This window comes from Stegostoma tigrinum, chromosome 45, assembly GCF_030684315.1.
Source record: "Stegostoma tigrinum isolate sSteTig4 chromosome 45, sSteTig4.hap1, whole genome shotgun sequence".
Taxonomy (NCBI): Eukaryota; Metazoa; Chordata; class Chondrichthyes; order Orectolobiformes; family Stegostomatidae; genus Stegostoma; species Stegostoma tigrinum.
In genome coordinates, this window is record NC_081398.1 from 8,646,273 (window position 1) to 8,664,004 (window position 17,732).

At 47.6% G+C, this 17,732-nt stretch overlaps 1 protein-coding gene across 4 annotated transcripts in view; it reads right to left on the reverse strand.

Annotated features, from left to right (window-relative positions):
• The window catches only part of LOC125448688 (acetylcholine receptor subunit beta-like), a 31,139-nt gene extending 14,903 nt beyond the window's left edge, over window positions 1–16,236 (reverse strand). For 2 of the 4 annotated variants that reach the window (XM_048524118.2, XM_048524120.1), the window contains exons 1-2: window positions 16,029–16,236; window positions 6,515–6,654 (exon numbers count right to left, since the gene is read on the reverse strand). In XM_048524118.2, the coding sequence (XP_048380075.1) occupies window positions 6,515–6,654; window positions 16,029–16,089 (201 nt within the window). In that variant the 5' untranslated portion in view covers window positions 16,090–16,236. The remainder of the gene's footprint in view (window positions 1–6,514; window positions 6,655–16,028) is intronic. The other 2 variants (XM_048524117.2, XM_048524119.2) reach the window with 2 other exon arrangements.
• Window positions 16,237–17,732: the final 1,496 nt, after the last annotated feature.

A 17,732-nucleotide genomic window follows, 5' to 3' on the forward strand; every position in this document is an offset into this window, starting at 1 on the left:
GTGTAGAAAAGGCCACCAATCCCTTACCAGTATACTAAGCCCTCAATCTAAAGGTCTAGATGGTAGCTGGGAGGGTTTGTGGCTCAGGCGAACAGCCAGGGCCTGACAGAAGCATTAGATATCCTCCCAGCTGGCCATCAGGGAGAACCAGCACTTAAACCCCACCCCCACACCAGGCCCCAAGGACCCCTGTTGAGCCATTGATGCTGCTCGGCATCAATTTCCTCATTTCGGGGTTGGGTTGGGGAGCAATCTCAGAAACTGATTGTGTTCTCCCCTCGCCTACACCTTTTCAATAATTTCCCCACGTGCTCGATCTGACTGCCCAGAGCATTCCAAGTGGCTCAATTTGTACAAGAGAGAGCTTTACACTGAATCCAACCCCAAGCTATTCCTGTGCTGGGAGTATTTGATAGAGACAATATGGGGGTAACTTCATTTACAGTTTAAAAGATTAGGGAGGACTCTACTCTCTATTTAAAAATACAGACAGTTTTACCTTTAGTTGTAAAGAATAGAGGGAACCTTACCATGTATCTAGCCCCCTGCTGTCCTATCCTGGGAGTCATGGAGACATTGTAAGTGGAGCTTTAATTCCAGAGAAAGAGCTTTACTTTCAGTTTAAAAGTGTAAAGGTAGCTTTATGCTGCATCTTGCCTTGCAGGCATATTTAACAGGGACAGTGCAGTGGGAGCTTCACTCTGTTGTACATAGATTTAACCAGAATAAATCATTCAATTACGTCCAAAAGAGTTTGTGATCACCAGCCAAACCCACATCATTTAATCTGTCTCCATAAATAAATTGGTTAGTTAAAAGGTGATTGGAATTGTATTACAGATTGTTCTGGAAGCAGCCTTATCATATCACGGTAGAAATGTGGGCAATATTACAAACAAAGGACATGAATGAGGCAGAGCCTCAAGTGACAAGAAAGGTCAGAATCAGGAGGCAGTGCATTGGTGGCTCAATGAGGATTCTCAGAATAGCAAAGAAATTGGGACAGTGGTAGCACAGTGGGAATATCATTGGACTAGTAATGCAGAACCACATATTCTGGGAGTATGAGTTTGAATCCCACCGTGTTTGATGGTGAAGTCTATTCAACTAATGGTGATCAGAGATAATGGGGACTGCAAATGCTGGAGAATCCAAGATAACAAAGCTGGAGCTGGATGAACACAGCAGGCCAAGCAGCATCTCAGGAGCACAAAAGCAGACGTTTCAGGCCTAGACCCTTCATCAGAGAGGGGGATGGGGAGAGGGTTCTGGAATAAATAGGGAGAGAGGGGGAGGCGGACCGAAGGTGGAGAGATAAGGAGATAGGCGGAGAGGAGAGTATAGGTGGGGAGGTAGGGAGGGGATATGTCAGTCCAGGGAAGACGGACAGGTCAAAGAGGTGGGATGAGGTTAGTAGGTAGGAAATGGAGGTGCAGCTTGAGATGGGACGAGGGGATAGGTGTGAGAGGAAGAACAGGTTAGGGAGGCAGGGACAAGCTGGGCTGGTTTTGGGATGCAGTGGGGCAAGGGGAGATTTTGAAGCTTGTGAAGTCCACATTGATACCAGTGGGCTGCAGGGTTCCCAAGTAGAATATGAGTTGCTGTTCCTGCAACCTTTGGGTAGCATCATTGTGGCACTGCAGGAGGCCCATGATGGACATGTCGTCTAAGGAATGGGAGGGGGAGTTATAATGGTTCGCGACTGGGAGGTGCAGTTGTTTATTGTGAACCGAGCGGAGGTGGTCTGCAAAGCGGATTAGGGTTATCACAGGGTTAGGGTTAGGGTTAGGGTTAGGCTTCTCTTTCAATTCCTCCCACTTCCTACAGACAAAGGGGGTGGCCATGGGTACTCGCATGTGCCCAAGCTACGCCTGCCTCTTTGTAGGTTATGTGGAACAGTCCATCTTCCGAACCTACACAGGCCCCAAACCCCACCTCTTCCTCCGTTACATTGATGACTGTATCGGCGCCACCTCTTGCTCCCCAGAGGAGCTCGAACAGTTCATCCACTTTACTAGCACCTTCCACCCCAACCTCAAGTTCACCTGGGCCATCTCCAACACATCCCTCACCATCCTGGACCTTTCAGACTCCATCTCAGGTAACCAGCTAGAAACTGATGTCCATTTCAAGCCCACTGACTCCCACAGCTACCTAGAATACACCTCCTCCCACCCACCCTCCTGCAAAAATTCCATCCCCTATTCCCAATTTCTCCGCCTCCGCCGCATCTGCTCCCACGATGAGGCGTTCCACTCCTGCACATCCCAGATGTCGACGTTCTTCAAGGACCGCAACTTGCCCCCCACAGTGGTCGAGAACGCCCTTGACCACGTCTCCTGCCTTTCCCGCAACACATCCCTCACACCCCACCCCCGCCACAACCGCCCCAAGAGGATCCCCCTCATTCTCACATACCACCCCACCAACCTCCGGATACAATGCATCATCCTCCGACACTTCCGCCATCTACAATCTGACCCCACCACCCAAGACATTTTTCCATCCCCATCCTTGTCTGCCTTCCAGAGAGACCACTCTCTCTGTGACTCCCTTGTCTGGTCCATACTCCCCTCCAACCCCACCACACCCAGCAACTTCTCCTGCAACCGCAGGAAGTGCTACACTTGCCCCCACACCTCCTACCTCAACCCCAACCCAGGCCCCAAGATGACTTTCCATATTAAGCAGATGTTTTTTGCACATCTGCCAATGTGGTATACTGTATACACTGTACCCTGTGTGGCTTCCTCTGCATTGGGAAAACCAAGCGGAAGCTTGGGGACCGCTTTGCAGAACACCTCCGCTTGGCTCGCAATAAACAATTGCACCTCCCAGTCGCAAACCATTTCCACTCCCCCTCCCATTCCTTAGATGACATGTCCATCATGGGCCTCCTGCAGTGCCACAATGATGCCACCCAAAGGTTGCAGGAACAGCAACTCATATTCCACTTGGGAACCCTGCAGCCCAATGGTATCAATGTGGACTTCACAAGCTTCAAAATTTCCCTTTCCCCCACCGCATCCCAAAACCAGCCCAGTTCGTCCCCTCCCCCTACTGCACCACACAACTAGCCCAGCTCTTCCCCTCCACCCACTGCATCCCAAAACCAGTCCAACCTGTCTCTGCCTCCCTAACCTGTTCTTCCTCTCACCCATCCCTTCCTCCCACCTCAAGTTGCACCTCCATTTCCTAACTACTAACCTCATCCCACCTCCTTGACCTGTCCGTCTTCCCTGGACTGACCTATCCACTCCCTACCTCCCTACCTACACTCTTCTCTCCACCTATCTCCTTTTCTCTCCATCTTCGGTCCACCTCCCCCGCTCTCCCTATTTATTCCAGAACCCTCTCCCCATCCCCCTCTCTGATGAAGGGTCGAGGCCCGAAACGTCAGCTTTTGTGCTCCTGAGATGCTGCTTGGTCTGCAGTGTTCATCCAGCTCCACACTTTGTTATCTTGCCTAATGGTGAGTTTGTTGGCATTGCTGGTTGTTGTTAGAATTCCACCTGGATCGCAAATGTCATCGGGAAGGAAATCTTCTATCCTTACCCAGTCAGGCATGCACATGACTTCAGACCCACCACAATGTAATAGCAGGCAGTTAGGGTTGGGGAATTAATGCTGGCCTAGTGAAAGTGGCAGTGGAAAAAAAGACTGAAGTTCTTTACAGGAATATAAGAGCAGGAGCAGGCCATTCAGCCCAATAAGCCTGCTCTGCAATTCAAGTCAACTATGGCTGATCATCTACCTCAATGTTGATTTCAAAACACTAGATGACTGAACTTACTCTGTCCATTGGGGTAGAGAATTCCAAAAGTTCACCAACCTCCTCAGCAAAGAAATTCTTCCTCACCTCAAAATTAAACTCAGATTTCACTGCCCGTCATGGTTGGATTTGAACCCAAGACCCCAAGTTTCTGGGTCACTATGCTAGTGATATTACCATTTTGCCACTGCCTCCCATCTTACAGCCTAATAATGTGGCATTAAAATCTATCATTTTTGTTTCTAAAACATTACCCATTTGAGCATTGGCTTTTAATACCTTCCAAATCCATTTCACCCATCCTTCCACATTCAAACTAGATCATTTCTGGGCTTTTTTTGAACAAATCTAAAAACTACCTCCCGGTGCTAGTGATACATTGAATTCTATCTTCACCCTATTCAATTATTTCATTGATAATCCACCATTCTCCCACCTCGATCCCAGGACCTTCAAATGATTTGTAATGCCTCTTGTCATTACAGTATGGTCATCTGCAGCAAACAGCGAAGTAATGGGGCAGGGAGGTGCCGGAGCTGAAAGAGGGAGAAGAAGAAGCCTGAAGACCAGATGGAAAGGTACAGAAGTGAGAGTCTTCATGAGCCAGAAGGTGCGGAAGGGCAATCCACCAGCATCGTGGAGATCTGAAGTTAAAACGGGAATAACATTGAAAGATGTTGGAATAGAATCCTAGAATGCTTAAGGCTGAGGAGACGGTTCCACTACTACGATTTTCCTCCCTGTAGCCCTCTCTTCAGATAACCATCGAGTTCTCTTTTGGAAATTTTAATTGTATCAATCTCCACTGCAGTTGCAGGCAGCCTGTTCCAATTCCTGACCTCTTTATGGGGGAAAACTAAGCAGGAGACAGGAATATACATTGTTCGACATTATATAAACCTCTGTGTGGAGCTGGGGGTACTGGGTCCAGTTCTGGGCCCCACAGCTCTGGAAGGAGGTATTGGCCTTGTTAGGAGTGCAGTGGAGATTCAGGAGAATGATCCCAGAGCTAAAAGGTTCACTAACAGAGACAGTTTACACAAACAAGGCTTGTAAACTTTGTCTGATCTAATCAAGGTGGTTATCACGAAAGATCAATTTGAAAGAGTCAACAGTGTTGAGAATACATATTCATACTTAAGGACACAACATGCCACAAAGATTGGTCATGGATTTACTGCTTTTCATCATGTTTATAAATGATCTGGATGCGAACATAGGAGGTACAGTTAGTAATTTTGCTGATCACACCAAATTTGGAACTGTAGTGGGCAGCGAAGAAAGTTAGTGCAGAGTACAATGGGATCTTGATCCGATGGGCCAATGGGCCGAGGAGCGGCAGATGGAGCTTAATTTAGATAAACGTAAGGTGCTATATTATGGAAAGGCAAATCAGGGCAGGACTTATAAACTTAATGATAAGGTCCTAGGGAGTGTTGCTGAACAAAGAGACCTTGGAGTGAAGGTTCATAGTTCCTTGAAGGTGGAGTCCCAGGTCAACAGGGTAGTGAAGAAGGTGTTTGGTACACTTGCCTTTATTGGTCAGGGTTTAGTGGGATATAAACCAAATACTGGCAAATAGGACTGGATTTACTTAGGATATCTAGTCGGCATGAACAAGTTGGACCGAAGGATCTGTTCTGTGCTTTACAGCTCTAAGACTCTATGACTATGAGGAAATGAAATATAGAACTGTCTGGACATACTAGCTTAAAAAGTGTTTTTACTATGTGGCTTTTGACAGCTATGTTCAGCCGTACATTTTGAAGTCTCATGTGATTCAGCTACCATTTGCCAAAAGTCAACTGACATTGTGAAAAGAATGCAAGCCTTTTAAAACAAAATATCAAGGTCTTTAGGACAGATAAAGGATGAGTTTGATTACTTCAATTCCTAGATATATAGGGGGAGGGTGATGGCCTAGTGGTATTATTGCTGGACTGTTAATCCAGAGACCCAGGTCATGTTCTGGGAACCTTCTTCAAATCCTACCATATGGTGAAATTTGAGTTTAATAAATATCTGGAATTAAGAGTCTAATGATGACCATGAATCAATTGTTGGAGAAAAACCCATCTGGTTCACTAATGTCCCTTTAGGGGAGAAAACTTCCATCCTTACTGGGTCTGGCCTACAGGTGACTCCAGACCCACAGCAATGTGGTTGACTTGGTTGACCCTCTGGGCAATTAAGGATGAGCAATAAATACTGCCTAGCCAGCAACACCCTCATCAACATGAATGAATAAAGGGAAAAAAAGAAGGGGCCCTATGCTGTAGGGAGCCCAGCAACAGCCTCTGGACAGATTTTGCTGTGTTTCCAGCACACTTAGATAACTTAGTTGAAGAAAGACCTCCTTACTCCTAAGATCAATATGAACTCTTCTAAACAATAACAGAAAACTCTAAGGCAGAACCAACTGCCTGAAATATTATAACAGCTTGATACATCAAATTTCAGGATTTCTAACAGGCTTTCACATGAAGTGAAATCTGATTTGAAGGCTTCATCCATTCAACAACTGTTAACATTGCGATCTCACTGACACAAGAAGTCAACAGAACTGTGAGAAGTCTTCTGTGAATTTTAGCCTTTCATTTCAGTCTCTTGTTCCCACACTGAGGCATTTTTCTCAACAGAAAACAGTTTTCAGTCTTGGATCAGCCCTGGTTGAAAGGCAAAACAGGCCTGAAGGGCTGAAGGGCTGACTGATCTCTTCCCATTGAATACTTGGAGACTTACCAGGCTGATCAGCTGTGAGAGCGTCATCCCCACTCTCACTGTCACTTTCTCATCTGCTGTCTGCGCAGGCCGCACATTGGGATTGTAGGAGCCAAACAACTTGTTGAGAAGTCTCTTCTCCATCTCAGAGGCACTGACACCTGGGTTCAAAGGTCAGAAAAAGCCAGGCAGACAATTCAAAATGACCAATCATGTACTCTCATCAGTGACTCAAGGATTCCATCACTTTGATTGAAACTTTTAACACAGATGCCGCACAAGTGGCAGGCAATGACCATTTCCAATAAGAGAAAATCTAACCATCTTCCTGTTACATTCATTTACATTATTATGTGCCGACAACCCAAGAACTTTTTATGTTATTCGTTCATGGGATGTGGGCATCACTGGCTATTGTCCATCCCTAATTACCCCTTGAGAAGGTGGTGGTGTAGCCACAATGCTGCTAGAGAGCAAGTTCCATGACTCTGATTCTCTTTTGTCGAAGCTGGTCATACCTGGCATTTTTGTGGCACAAATTTGTGTTCCTTGCCACTTGTCAGCCCAAATTTGACTATCACTCAGGTCTTGCTGCATTTAGACACAGACTGTTCCAGTATCCAAGTCAAAAAGAACCGCTGTAGCTTCACGAGTTTGATACCTTGTTTTTTTAGCACGCCCCTTTGCCCTTTTGGTATGTCCATCAGACGCAGCTAACACAGACATGTAAGCACAGACCCTCCTGCCCAACACAGGAGCAAGGAGGAGTCTGATCTGGCACCTTCAACTCAAGAACTGGGGGGAGTGCAGAATGGGACGTTGCATATCAACTACCTTATAAGACATGAAAGACACAGCGAAACGCATCTAGCCACATGGGCACAGGGTAAAGGGTTGCAGCACTAATTCTAATATCTCAGTGAGGTTGATGGCCAAGCATCACGTCTGGATGCTTCAAGTTCCATCAACATTCCCAAATGATAGACCTTTTGCTGCAGTATGTAAAGACAGGATATCTAAAACCCCATCCATGGAGACTGTTTAAATCTAGCAGTGTTACAAACTCTAACATCCTTATCTCAGCAGAATGAATGTTTATCCTCTTCAATTGATTACCATAATTGCTATCGGTTTATCTTTCGCAGAACTGTGTCCCATTGGAGCCCCTCTCACTGTTTTCTCCTTTGTTGTCTAATACCCTGGGTATTAATAGAACAGGCTGCATTTCTCTCTGGTTTGGGCTCTGGAGGAGCTGCACTGTTGAGACAGCCTGGTCCCAACCACCTGTTCATCTCAGTACAAAACAGTCTTCTTCAATTAACCTCCCATGAACAGAGCAGCTATTGCCCTTCATTCAAAAATTCCTTCACTTTAACAGACATCATACAAATGCCTCATTGTATCACTGAGCTATACCCTACACCCACCCCCTTCACTGTAACACAGTCTAATGTTCAAATCCCTTCACAATAAAACTCTGCTGTAATCTACACCCCTCATTGTAATACTCTCCAATGTATTCCACACCCCACAGTGACGGTCTCTGATTTCCCCACACCCCTCACTGTAACAATCTCTGATATACCTTACATCACACACTGTAATGCTCTCTGATATATCCTATATCCCTCACTGTAACACTCTCTGATAGACCTTACAACACACACTATAACACTCTCTGATATACCCCACATTCCTCACTGTGATGCTCTCTGATGTACCCCAACATTCTTCACTATGACGCTCTCTGGTATACCCCACATGCCTCACTGTCGTGCTCTCATACACCCCACACCCCTCACTGTGATGTCCTCTGATGTACCCAACATTCCTCACTGAGACGTCCTTTGTTATTCCCCACACGCCTCACTGTGACGCTGTCTGATGTACCCAACATTCCTCACTGTGATGCTCTCTGATATACCCCACAGGCCCCACTGTGGCGCTCTGTTACACCCCATACCCCTTACTCTGATGTCCTCTAATGTACCCAACATTCCTCACTGTGACGCTCTCTGATATACCCCACACCCCGCACCGTGACACTCTCTGGCATACCCTACACCCCTCATTGTAACACTCTCTGATATACCCTACACCCCTCACTGTAACACTCTCTGATATACCCTACACCCCTCACTGTGACACTCTCTAATATGCCCCAAACCGCTCACTGTGACACTCCCTGATATACCCCACACCCCTCACTGTAACACTCTCTGATACACCCCACACCCCTCACTGTAACACTCTCTGATAAACCCCACACCCCTCACTGTAACACTCTCTGATATACCCCACACCCCTCACTGTAACACTCTCTGATATACCCCACACCCCTCACTGTGACACTCTCTGATATACCCCACACCCCTCACTGTAACACTCTCTGATCTACCCCACACCCCTCACTGTAACACTCTCTGATATACACCACACCCCTCACTGTAACACTCTCTGATACACCCCACACCCCTCACTGTAACACTCTCTGATAAACCCCACACCCCTCACTGTAACACTCTCTGATATACCCCACATCCCTCACTGTAACACTCTCTGATCTACCCCACACCCCTCACTGTAACACTCTCTGATATACCCCACACCCCTCACTGTAACACTCTCTGATATACCCCACAACCCTCACTGTAACACTCTCTGATATACCCCACACCCCTCACTGTAACACTCTCTGATCTACCCCACACCCCTCACTGTAACACTCTCTGATATATCCCACACCCCTCACTGTAACACTCTCTGATATACCCCACACCCCTCACTGTAACACTCACTGATATACCCCACACCGCTCACTGTAACACTCACTGATATACCCCACACCCCTCACTGTAACACTCTCTGATATACCCCACACCCCTCACTGTAACACTCTCTGATATACCCCACACCCCTCACTGTAACACTCTCTGATATACCCCACACCCCTCACTGTAACACTCTCTGATATACCCCACACCCCTCACTGTAACACTCTCTGATACACCCCACACCCCTCACTGTAACACTCTCTGATATACCCCACACCCCTCACTGTAACACTCTCTGATATACCCCACACCCCTCACTGTAACACTCTCTGATATACCCCACACCCCTCACTGTAACACTCTCTGATACACCCCACACCCCTCACTGTAACACTCTCTGATATACCCCACACCCCTCACTGTAACACTCTCTGATATACCCCACACCCCTCACTGTGACACTCTCTAATATGCCCCAAACCGCTCACTGTGACACTCTCTGATTTACCCCACACCCCTCACTGTAACACTCTCTGATATACCCCACACCCCTCACTGTAACACTCTCTGATATACCCCACACCCCTCACTGTAACACTCTCTGATATACCCCACACCCCTCACTGTAACACTCTCTGATATACCCCACACCCCTCACTGTAACACTCTCTGATATACTCCACACCCCTCACTGTAACACTCTCTGATATACCCCACACCCCTCACTGTAACACTCTCTGATATACCCCACACCCCTCACTGTAACACTCTCTGATATACCTCACACCCCTCACTGTAACACTCTCTGATATACCCCACACCCCTCACTGTAACACTCTCTGATATACCCCACACCCCTCACTGTAACACTCTCTGATATACCCCACACCCCTCACTGTAACACTCTCTGATATACCTCACACCCCTCACTGTGACACTCTCTGATATACCCCACACCCCTCACTGTAACACTCTCTGATATACCCCACACCCCTCACTGTAACACACCGATATACCCCACACCCCTCACTGTAACACTCTCTGATATACCCCACACCACTCACTGTAACACTCTCTGATATACCCCACACCCCTCACTGTAACACTCTCTGATACACCCCACACCCCTCACTGTGACACTCTCTGATATACCCCACACCCCTCACTGTGACACTCTCTGATATACCCCACACCCCTCACTGTAACACTCTCTGATATACCCCACACCCCTCACTGTAACACTCTCTGATATACCCCACACCCCTCACTGTGACACTCTCTAATATGCCCCAAACCGCTCACTGTGACACTCTCTGATTTACCTCACACCCCTCACTGTAACACTCTCTGATATACCCCACACCCCTCACTGTAACACTCTCTGATATACCCCACACCACTCACTGTAACACTCTCTGATATACCCCACACCCCTCACTGTAACACTCTCTGATATACCCCACACCCCTCACTGTAACACTCTCTGATATACCCCACACCCCTCACTGTAACACTCTCTGATATACCCCACACCCCTCACTGTGACACTCTCTAATATGCCCCAAACCGCTCACTGTGACACTCTCTGATTTACCCCACACCCCTCACCGTGATACTTTCTGCTTTACCCCACTCCCCTCACCGTAATGCTGTCAGATATTTACATTTGGATATGTACATTTTTAAAAATTCATTTTTGGGATGTGGACGTCACTGACTGTCCAGCAGTTCTTGCCCATTGCTGGTTGCCCTTGAGAAGGTGGTGTTGATGAGCTGCCTTCTTCAACTGGTGCAGTCCTCCTCCTGTGGGTTGACCCACAATGCTATTAGGGAGGGAATTCCAGGATTTAGACCCAGCAACAGTGAAGGAACAGCAATATATTTCCAAGTCAGGATGGTGAGTGACTTGGATGGGAACTTGGAGGTGGTGGTGTTCCCATATGTCTGATGCCCTTGTCCTTCTAAATGGAAGTGGCTATGGGTTTGGAAGGTGCTCTCTAAGGATCTTTGGTGAATTTCTGCAGTGCATCTTGTAGATAGTACACACTGCTGCTACTGAGCATCCGTGGTGGAGGGAGCAGATGCTTGTGGATGTACTGCCAATCAAGCGGGCTGCTTTGTCCTGGATGGTGTCAAGCTTCTTGAGTGTTGTTGGGGCTGCACTCATCCAGGCAAGTGGGGAGTATTCCCTCACACTCCTGACTTGTGCCTTGTAGATGGCGGACTGGCTTTGAGGAGTCAGGAAGTGAGTTATTCGCTGCAGTATTCCTAGTCTCTGGCCTGCTCTTTTAGCCACTCTGTTAATGTGGTGAGTCCAACTGAGTTTCTGGTCAATGGTGACCCCCAGGATGTGGATAGTGGGGGATTCAGTGATGGCAACATCATTGAATATCAAGGGGCGGTGGTTAGATTATTTCTTATTGGTAATGGTCATAGCCTGGCATTTATGTGGCATGAATATCATTTGCCACTTATCAGCCCAAGCCTGGATATTGTTGAAACCTTCTTGCACGTAAACATGGACTGCTTCAGTACCTGACGAGTCATGAATGGTGCTGAACATTATCAGTGAACATCCCCGATTCTGACCTTGCGATGGACGGGGGGATCATTAATGAAGCAGCTGAAAATGGTTGGGCCGAGGGCTCCTGTTGAGATATCCTGGAGCTGAGCTGATTGATCTCCAACAACCACTACCATCTTCCTATGTGTCAGGTACAACTCCAACCGCCGAGCCTTTGCCCCTTGATACCCATTGATTCCAGTTTTGCCAGGGATCCTTGATGCCACTCTCAGTCCAATGCAGCCTTGTTATCAAGGGCTGACACTCTCACCTCACCTTGAGAATTCAACTCTTTTGTCCATGTTTAAACCAAGGCTGTAATCAGGAGCTGTGGCCCTGGAGGAACCCAAACTGGGCGTCACTGAGCAGATTATTTCAGAGCAGGTGCTGCTTGACAGCGCTGTCGATTACACCTTCCGTCACTTTACTGGCGATCAAGAGTAGACTGATGGGATGGTAATTGGCCGGGTTAGGTTTCTCCTGCTTTTCGCATTCAGGACGTACTTGGGCAATTTTCTATGTTGTTGGGTAGATATCAGTGTTGTAACTGTACCAGAACTGCTAGGCTAGGGGAGAGCAAGTTCTGGAGCACAAGTCTTCAGTGCTAATGCCGGAATGTTGTCAGGGCCTTTGCCGTATCCAGAGTCTCCAACCGTTTCTTGATATCACATGGAGTGAATCAAATTGGCTAAAGATTGGTATCTGTAATGCTGGGGATGACTGGAATAGATCAAGATGGATCATCCACTCAGCACTTCTGGCTGAAGATCGCAGCGGATGCTTCAGCCTTATCTTTTGCACTGATGTGCTGGGCTCTTCCACCATTAAAGATGGGGATATTTGTGAAGTCTCCTCCCCCAGTGAGTTGTTTAATTGTCCACCACCATTCACGACTGGGTGTGGCAGGACTGCAGAGCTTAGATCTGATCTGTTGGTTGTGGGATTGCTGAGCTCTGTCTACCACTTGCTGCTTTCACTGTTTGGTATGCAAGTGGTCCTATTTGGTGGCTTCACCAGGTTGATACCTCATTTTCAGGTAAGCCTGGTGCTGCTCCTGGCATGCCCCCCTGCACTCTTTGTCAAACCAGGGCTGATCCCCTAGCTTGACAGTAATGGTTGAGTGGGGAATATGCTGGGCCATAAGCTTATAGATTGTGCAGGAGTACAAATCCAGCTCTGTTGATGGCCCACAGTCTTGAGTTGCTAGATCTGAGCCAAGTCTGTCCCACTTAGCACTGTGATAGTGCCACACAACACGATGGAGGTTGTTCTCAATGTGATGGTGGGATTATTCAATGGTCACTCTTACTGATGCCATCACGGACAGATGCAACTGCGGATGGCAGATTAGTAAGGATGAGGTCAAGTATGTTTTTCCCTCTTGTTGGTTCTCTCACCACCTGCTGCAGACCCAGTCTAGCAGCCAAGTCCTTTAGGACCCAACCAGCTCAGTCAGTAGTACTGCTGCTGAGCTATTCTTGGTGGTGGACATTGAAATTCCCCCACCCAGACTACATTTTGTGCCCTTGTCATCCTCAGTGCTTCCTCTAAGTGCTGTTCAACATTAAGGAGTGTAGTGATTCATCAGCTGTGGGAGGACAGTATGTGGCAACCAGCAGGAGGTTTCCGTGCCCATGTTTAACTTGAAGCCATGAGACTTCACGGGGTCCAGAGTCAATGTTGAGAACTCCCAAAGAAGCTCCCTCCCAACTGTGTACCATTGTGCCACCATCTCTTCTGGGTCTGTCCAGTCTGTGAGATAGGACATATCCAGTGAAGGTGATGGTGGTATCTGGGACATTGTCTGTAAGTTAATGATTCTGTGAGTATGACTATGTCAGGCTGTTGCTTAACTAGTCTGTGAGACAGCTCTCTCAATTTTGGAACTAGCCCCCAGATGTTAGTGAGGGGAACTTTGCATGGTCGATTGGACTGTTTTTGCCATTGTCTTTTCTGGTGCCTGTGTCAATGCTAGGTGATCCATCCAGTTTCATTTCTTTGAGTCTTTGCAGCAATTCGTACAACTGAGTGGCTTGCTAGGCTATTTCAGAGGGCAGTTGAGAGTCAACCTGATTGCTATGGGTCTGGGGAGAGGCCAGACCAGGTGTGGGTGGCAGATTTCCTCCCCTAAAGGACATTAGTGAACCAGATGGGTTTTTCCAACAATTGGCAGTGGGATTCAAACCCAGGTCCCCAGAACATTAGCTGGGTTTCTGGATTAATAGTCTAACGATAATACCACTAGGCCATCGCCTACTCCTGCTTGCAGGGTTATGGACCAAATGCAGGCAGATGGGACTAGTCTAGTTTGGGAACATGGTTGGTGTGGACTGGTTGGACCAAAGATTCTGTTTACATGCTGTATGACTCATGAATATGTTTAGATTCCCTACAGTGTGGAAACAGGCCCTTTGGTCCCACAAGTCCACACCACCCTTTGAAGCATCCCACCCAGACCCATTCCCCTATAACCCACACACCCCTGAACACTATGGACAATTTCACATGGCCAGTCCACCTAACCTGCACATCTTTGGATTGTGGGAGGAAACTGGAGCACCCGGAGGAAACCCACGCAGACACAGAGAGAATGAGCAAACTCCACACAGTCGCCTGAAGCTGGAATCGAACCTGGGTCCCTGGTGCTGTGAGACTGCAGTGTTAACCACTGAGCCATCATGCCACCCAAATGCCTCTATATACCCCTCACCATAACACTAACATACCCCACATCCTTCACTTTAACATTCTCTGATATACCCCACATCTTGCACTGTTACACTCTCTGATATACCCCACACCCCTCACTGTAACACTCTCTGATATACCCCACACCCCTCACTGTAACACTCTCTGATATACCCCACACCCCTCACTGTAACACTCTCTGATATACCCCACACCCCTCACTGTAACACTCTCTGATATACCCCGCACACCTCACTGTAACACTCTCTGATATACCCCACACCCCTCACTGTAACACTCTCTGATATACCCCACACCCCTCACTGTAACACTCTCTGATATACCCCACACCCCTCACTGTAACACTCTCTGATATACCCCACACCCCTCACTGTAACACTCTCTGATATACCCCACACCCCTCACTGTAACACTCTCTGATATACCCCACACCCCTCACTGTAACACTCTCTGATATACCCCACACCCCTCACTATAACACTCTCTGATATACCCCACACCCCTCACTGTAACACTCTCTGATATACCCCACACCCCTCACTATAACACTCTCTGATATACCCCACACCCCTCACTGTAACACTCTCTGATACACCCCACACCCCTCACTGTAACACTCTCTGATATACCCTGCACACCTCACTATAACACTCTCTGATATACCCCACACCCCTCACTGTAACACACCGATATACCCCACACCCCTCACTATAACACTCTCTGATATACCCCACACCCCTCACTGTAACACTCTCTGATACACCCCACACCCCTCACTGTAACACTCTCTGATATACGCCACACCCCTTATTGTGACACTCTCCAATATACCCCACACTCCTCACTGTAATACTCTCCGATATACACTACAACCCTCATTGTAACACTCTTTGACGTACCCCACATCCCTCACTGTGAGACCCTCTCCTATACCTCAGACCCCTCACAGTAACACTCTCTCATATACCCCAAACCCCTCATGGTGATAATGATATACCCCACACCCCTAACTGCGACACACTAACGTAACCCCCCCAACTCTTTGAGATACCCCATAGCCTTCAATGTGAATCTCTCCATTACGCCCCAGCTTTCTCACAGTGGAGTTAGTTGGGCTACCATCTGCTCTTGCTGTCCGATCTTAAATCTGCTCTGAAAAGGAAGAGACCACTCGCCTCCCATCTGAATCGAGTTCCAATTGACACGACAGTCTCCTCTATGTATAAACAGAGTCATGCCATTGGGCATTCATTCATGGAAACTAAATATTTACAGCTCCGGATACTGGATCTGAAGAGAACTTCAAACAGGAGATAAAAGTGTCAAATACATAAATAGAAAGCATGGGTTCGTGGGAGGAGTTTTTAACATACCCCATCACTTCACAGCTGAAGGCTCTGCTTTAGAGAGGCTGTTGCCTTAAATCACTCCTGTAACAGCTATGTCACGTCTCTTACTTTCACATTTTATATGAGGAACAGACACTTACCTGCCCCTGTGACTATGAGCAAAAGGACTTGAAGTCTGACTGCCAGCCACAGAATCCCCATGTCCAGCTAGTTGCTCTATGTAGAACTTCTCTGAAACTTTCCTGGAACTTTACACCAACTTTCTGTGGGCAGATAGATTGGCTGGCGAATTAAGCCTGCGGCTTGCTGGTCGGTAAGGGAGCTGTCAGTCAGGGAAGGGGCAGTACCATCTCCTTTCCAATCCCCAGCCTCCACCAATGAGTGCTGAAAGGCAGAAAGGCAGGTGGGGGTCACTGCAAATCCTGCATTCTGCACAGCCAGCAGCTGTTCTGCAGGTTCTCCCAAAAGACATTTAAAGGGACAGGAGGTGCCTGGGATTCCTGCCAATGGCCCAATGAGTCACCTTCATTCATGCGAACTTCCCTTCTGCACAAGTAAGGAGGGTGTGACCTACAACTTGCCTGGATGAGTGCAGCAACGCCAACACTCAGCACATCCACAAACTCTCCCTCTCTGCACCATCGTCACTCAGTAGCAGCAGTGTGTACAAGATGCACTGCATTGACTTCTTAGACAGAACCTCGCAAACCCACGGCCACCACCCTCAAGAACGAAAAGAGCCGTCAATACATGGAAACACCACATTCCCTGCAAGTTCCCCTCCAAGCCACTCACCACCCTGATGTGAAAACGAATCACCATTCCTTCGGTGTCTCTGGGTCACAATCCTGGAATTCTCTCCCTGATCACACTGTGGGTGCCCGTCCATCTCACAGGCTGCAGCAGCTCAAGAAAGCTGCTCACCAACTTCTCAAGGGATAATTAGGGATGGGCCATGAATGATGGTCCATCCAGAGACTCTTAAAAGCCTTGACTCAATAAGAAGTGCTGGGCTAATCTAATGATCATTAAAATATCTAAAGATACACCAGAGCTAAGGGCTACACGTGGTGGCTGGGAATATGAAGGACTAGAACGAGGAATCAGTCCCTTAGGATTTGAGCATGGCTGGTCACCACATTTGATCAGTTGGGGGCAGGAGTAGGCCATTTCGCCCATCCAGCATGCCATCCTTTCCACAATATCATGGCTAATCCAATTATTGGCTTAAACTCTATTTTTCTTCACGTCTTCTATTATCCTCGACTCCCTCAGTAACTTGAGTTTAAGCATATTCAAGGAGGCAATGGCATTATCGCTGGACTGTCAATCCAGCGACTCAGGCAATGCTGTGGGGACCCAGGCTCAAATCTTTCATGGCAGACGGTGGAGTTTGAATCAAATAATAATCCGGAATTAAGAATCTAATGGTGATCATGAATCCATTGCCATTTGTCAGGAAAAACCCAACTGGTTCAGTGGCGTCCTTCAGGGAAGGAAACTACCATCCTTACCTGATCTGGCTTACATGTGACTGCAGATCCACAGCAATGTGGTTGACTCTGAACTGCCCTCTGGGCAATTAGGGATGGGTAATAAGTGCTGGCCTAGCCAGTGACGCCCATATCTCACAAATGAATAAAAGGTTTGGGAGCACGGTTGGCATGGACTGGTTGTATGGAAGAGTCTGTTTCCATGCTGTATGAGTCTATATTTTAGTAACCTAGCCTCTGCACTCTCTGGGGTCAGAGAATACCAAACAGTAATAGCCCTCTTAGAAAAGGGCAGAGGGAGTTCCTCATCTTCCTATTCAACATGCAGACCCCATTCTCAAACATCTCTAC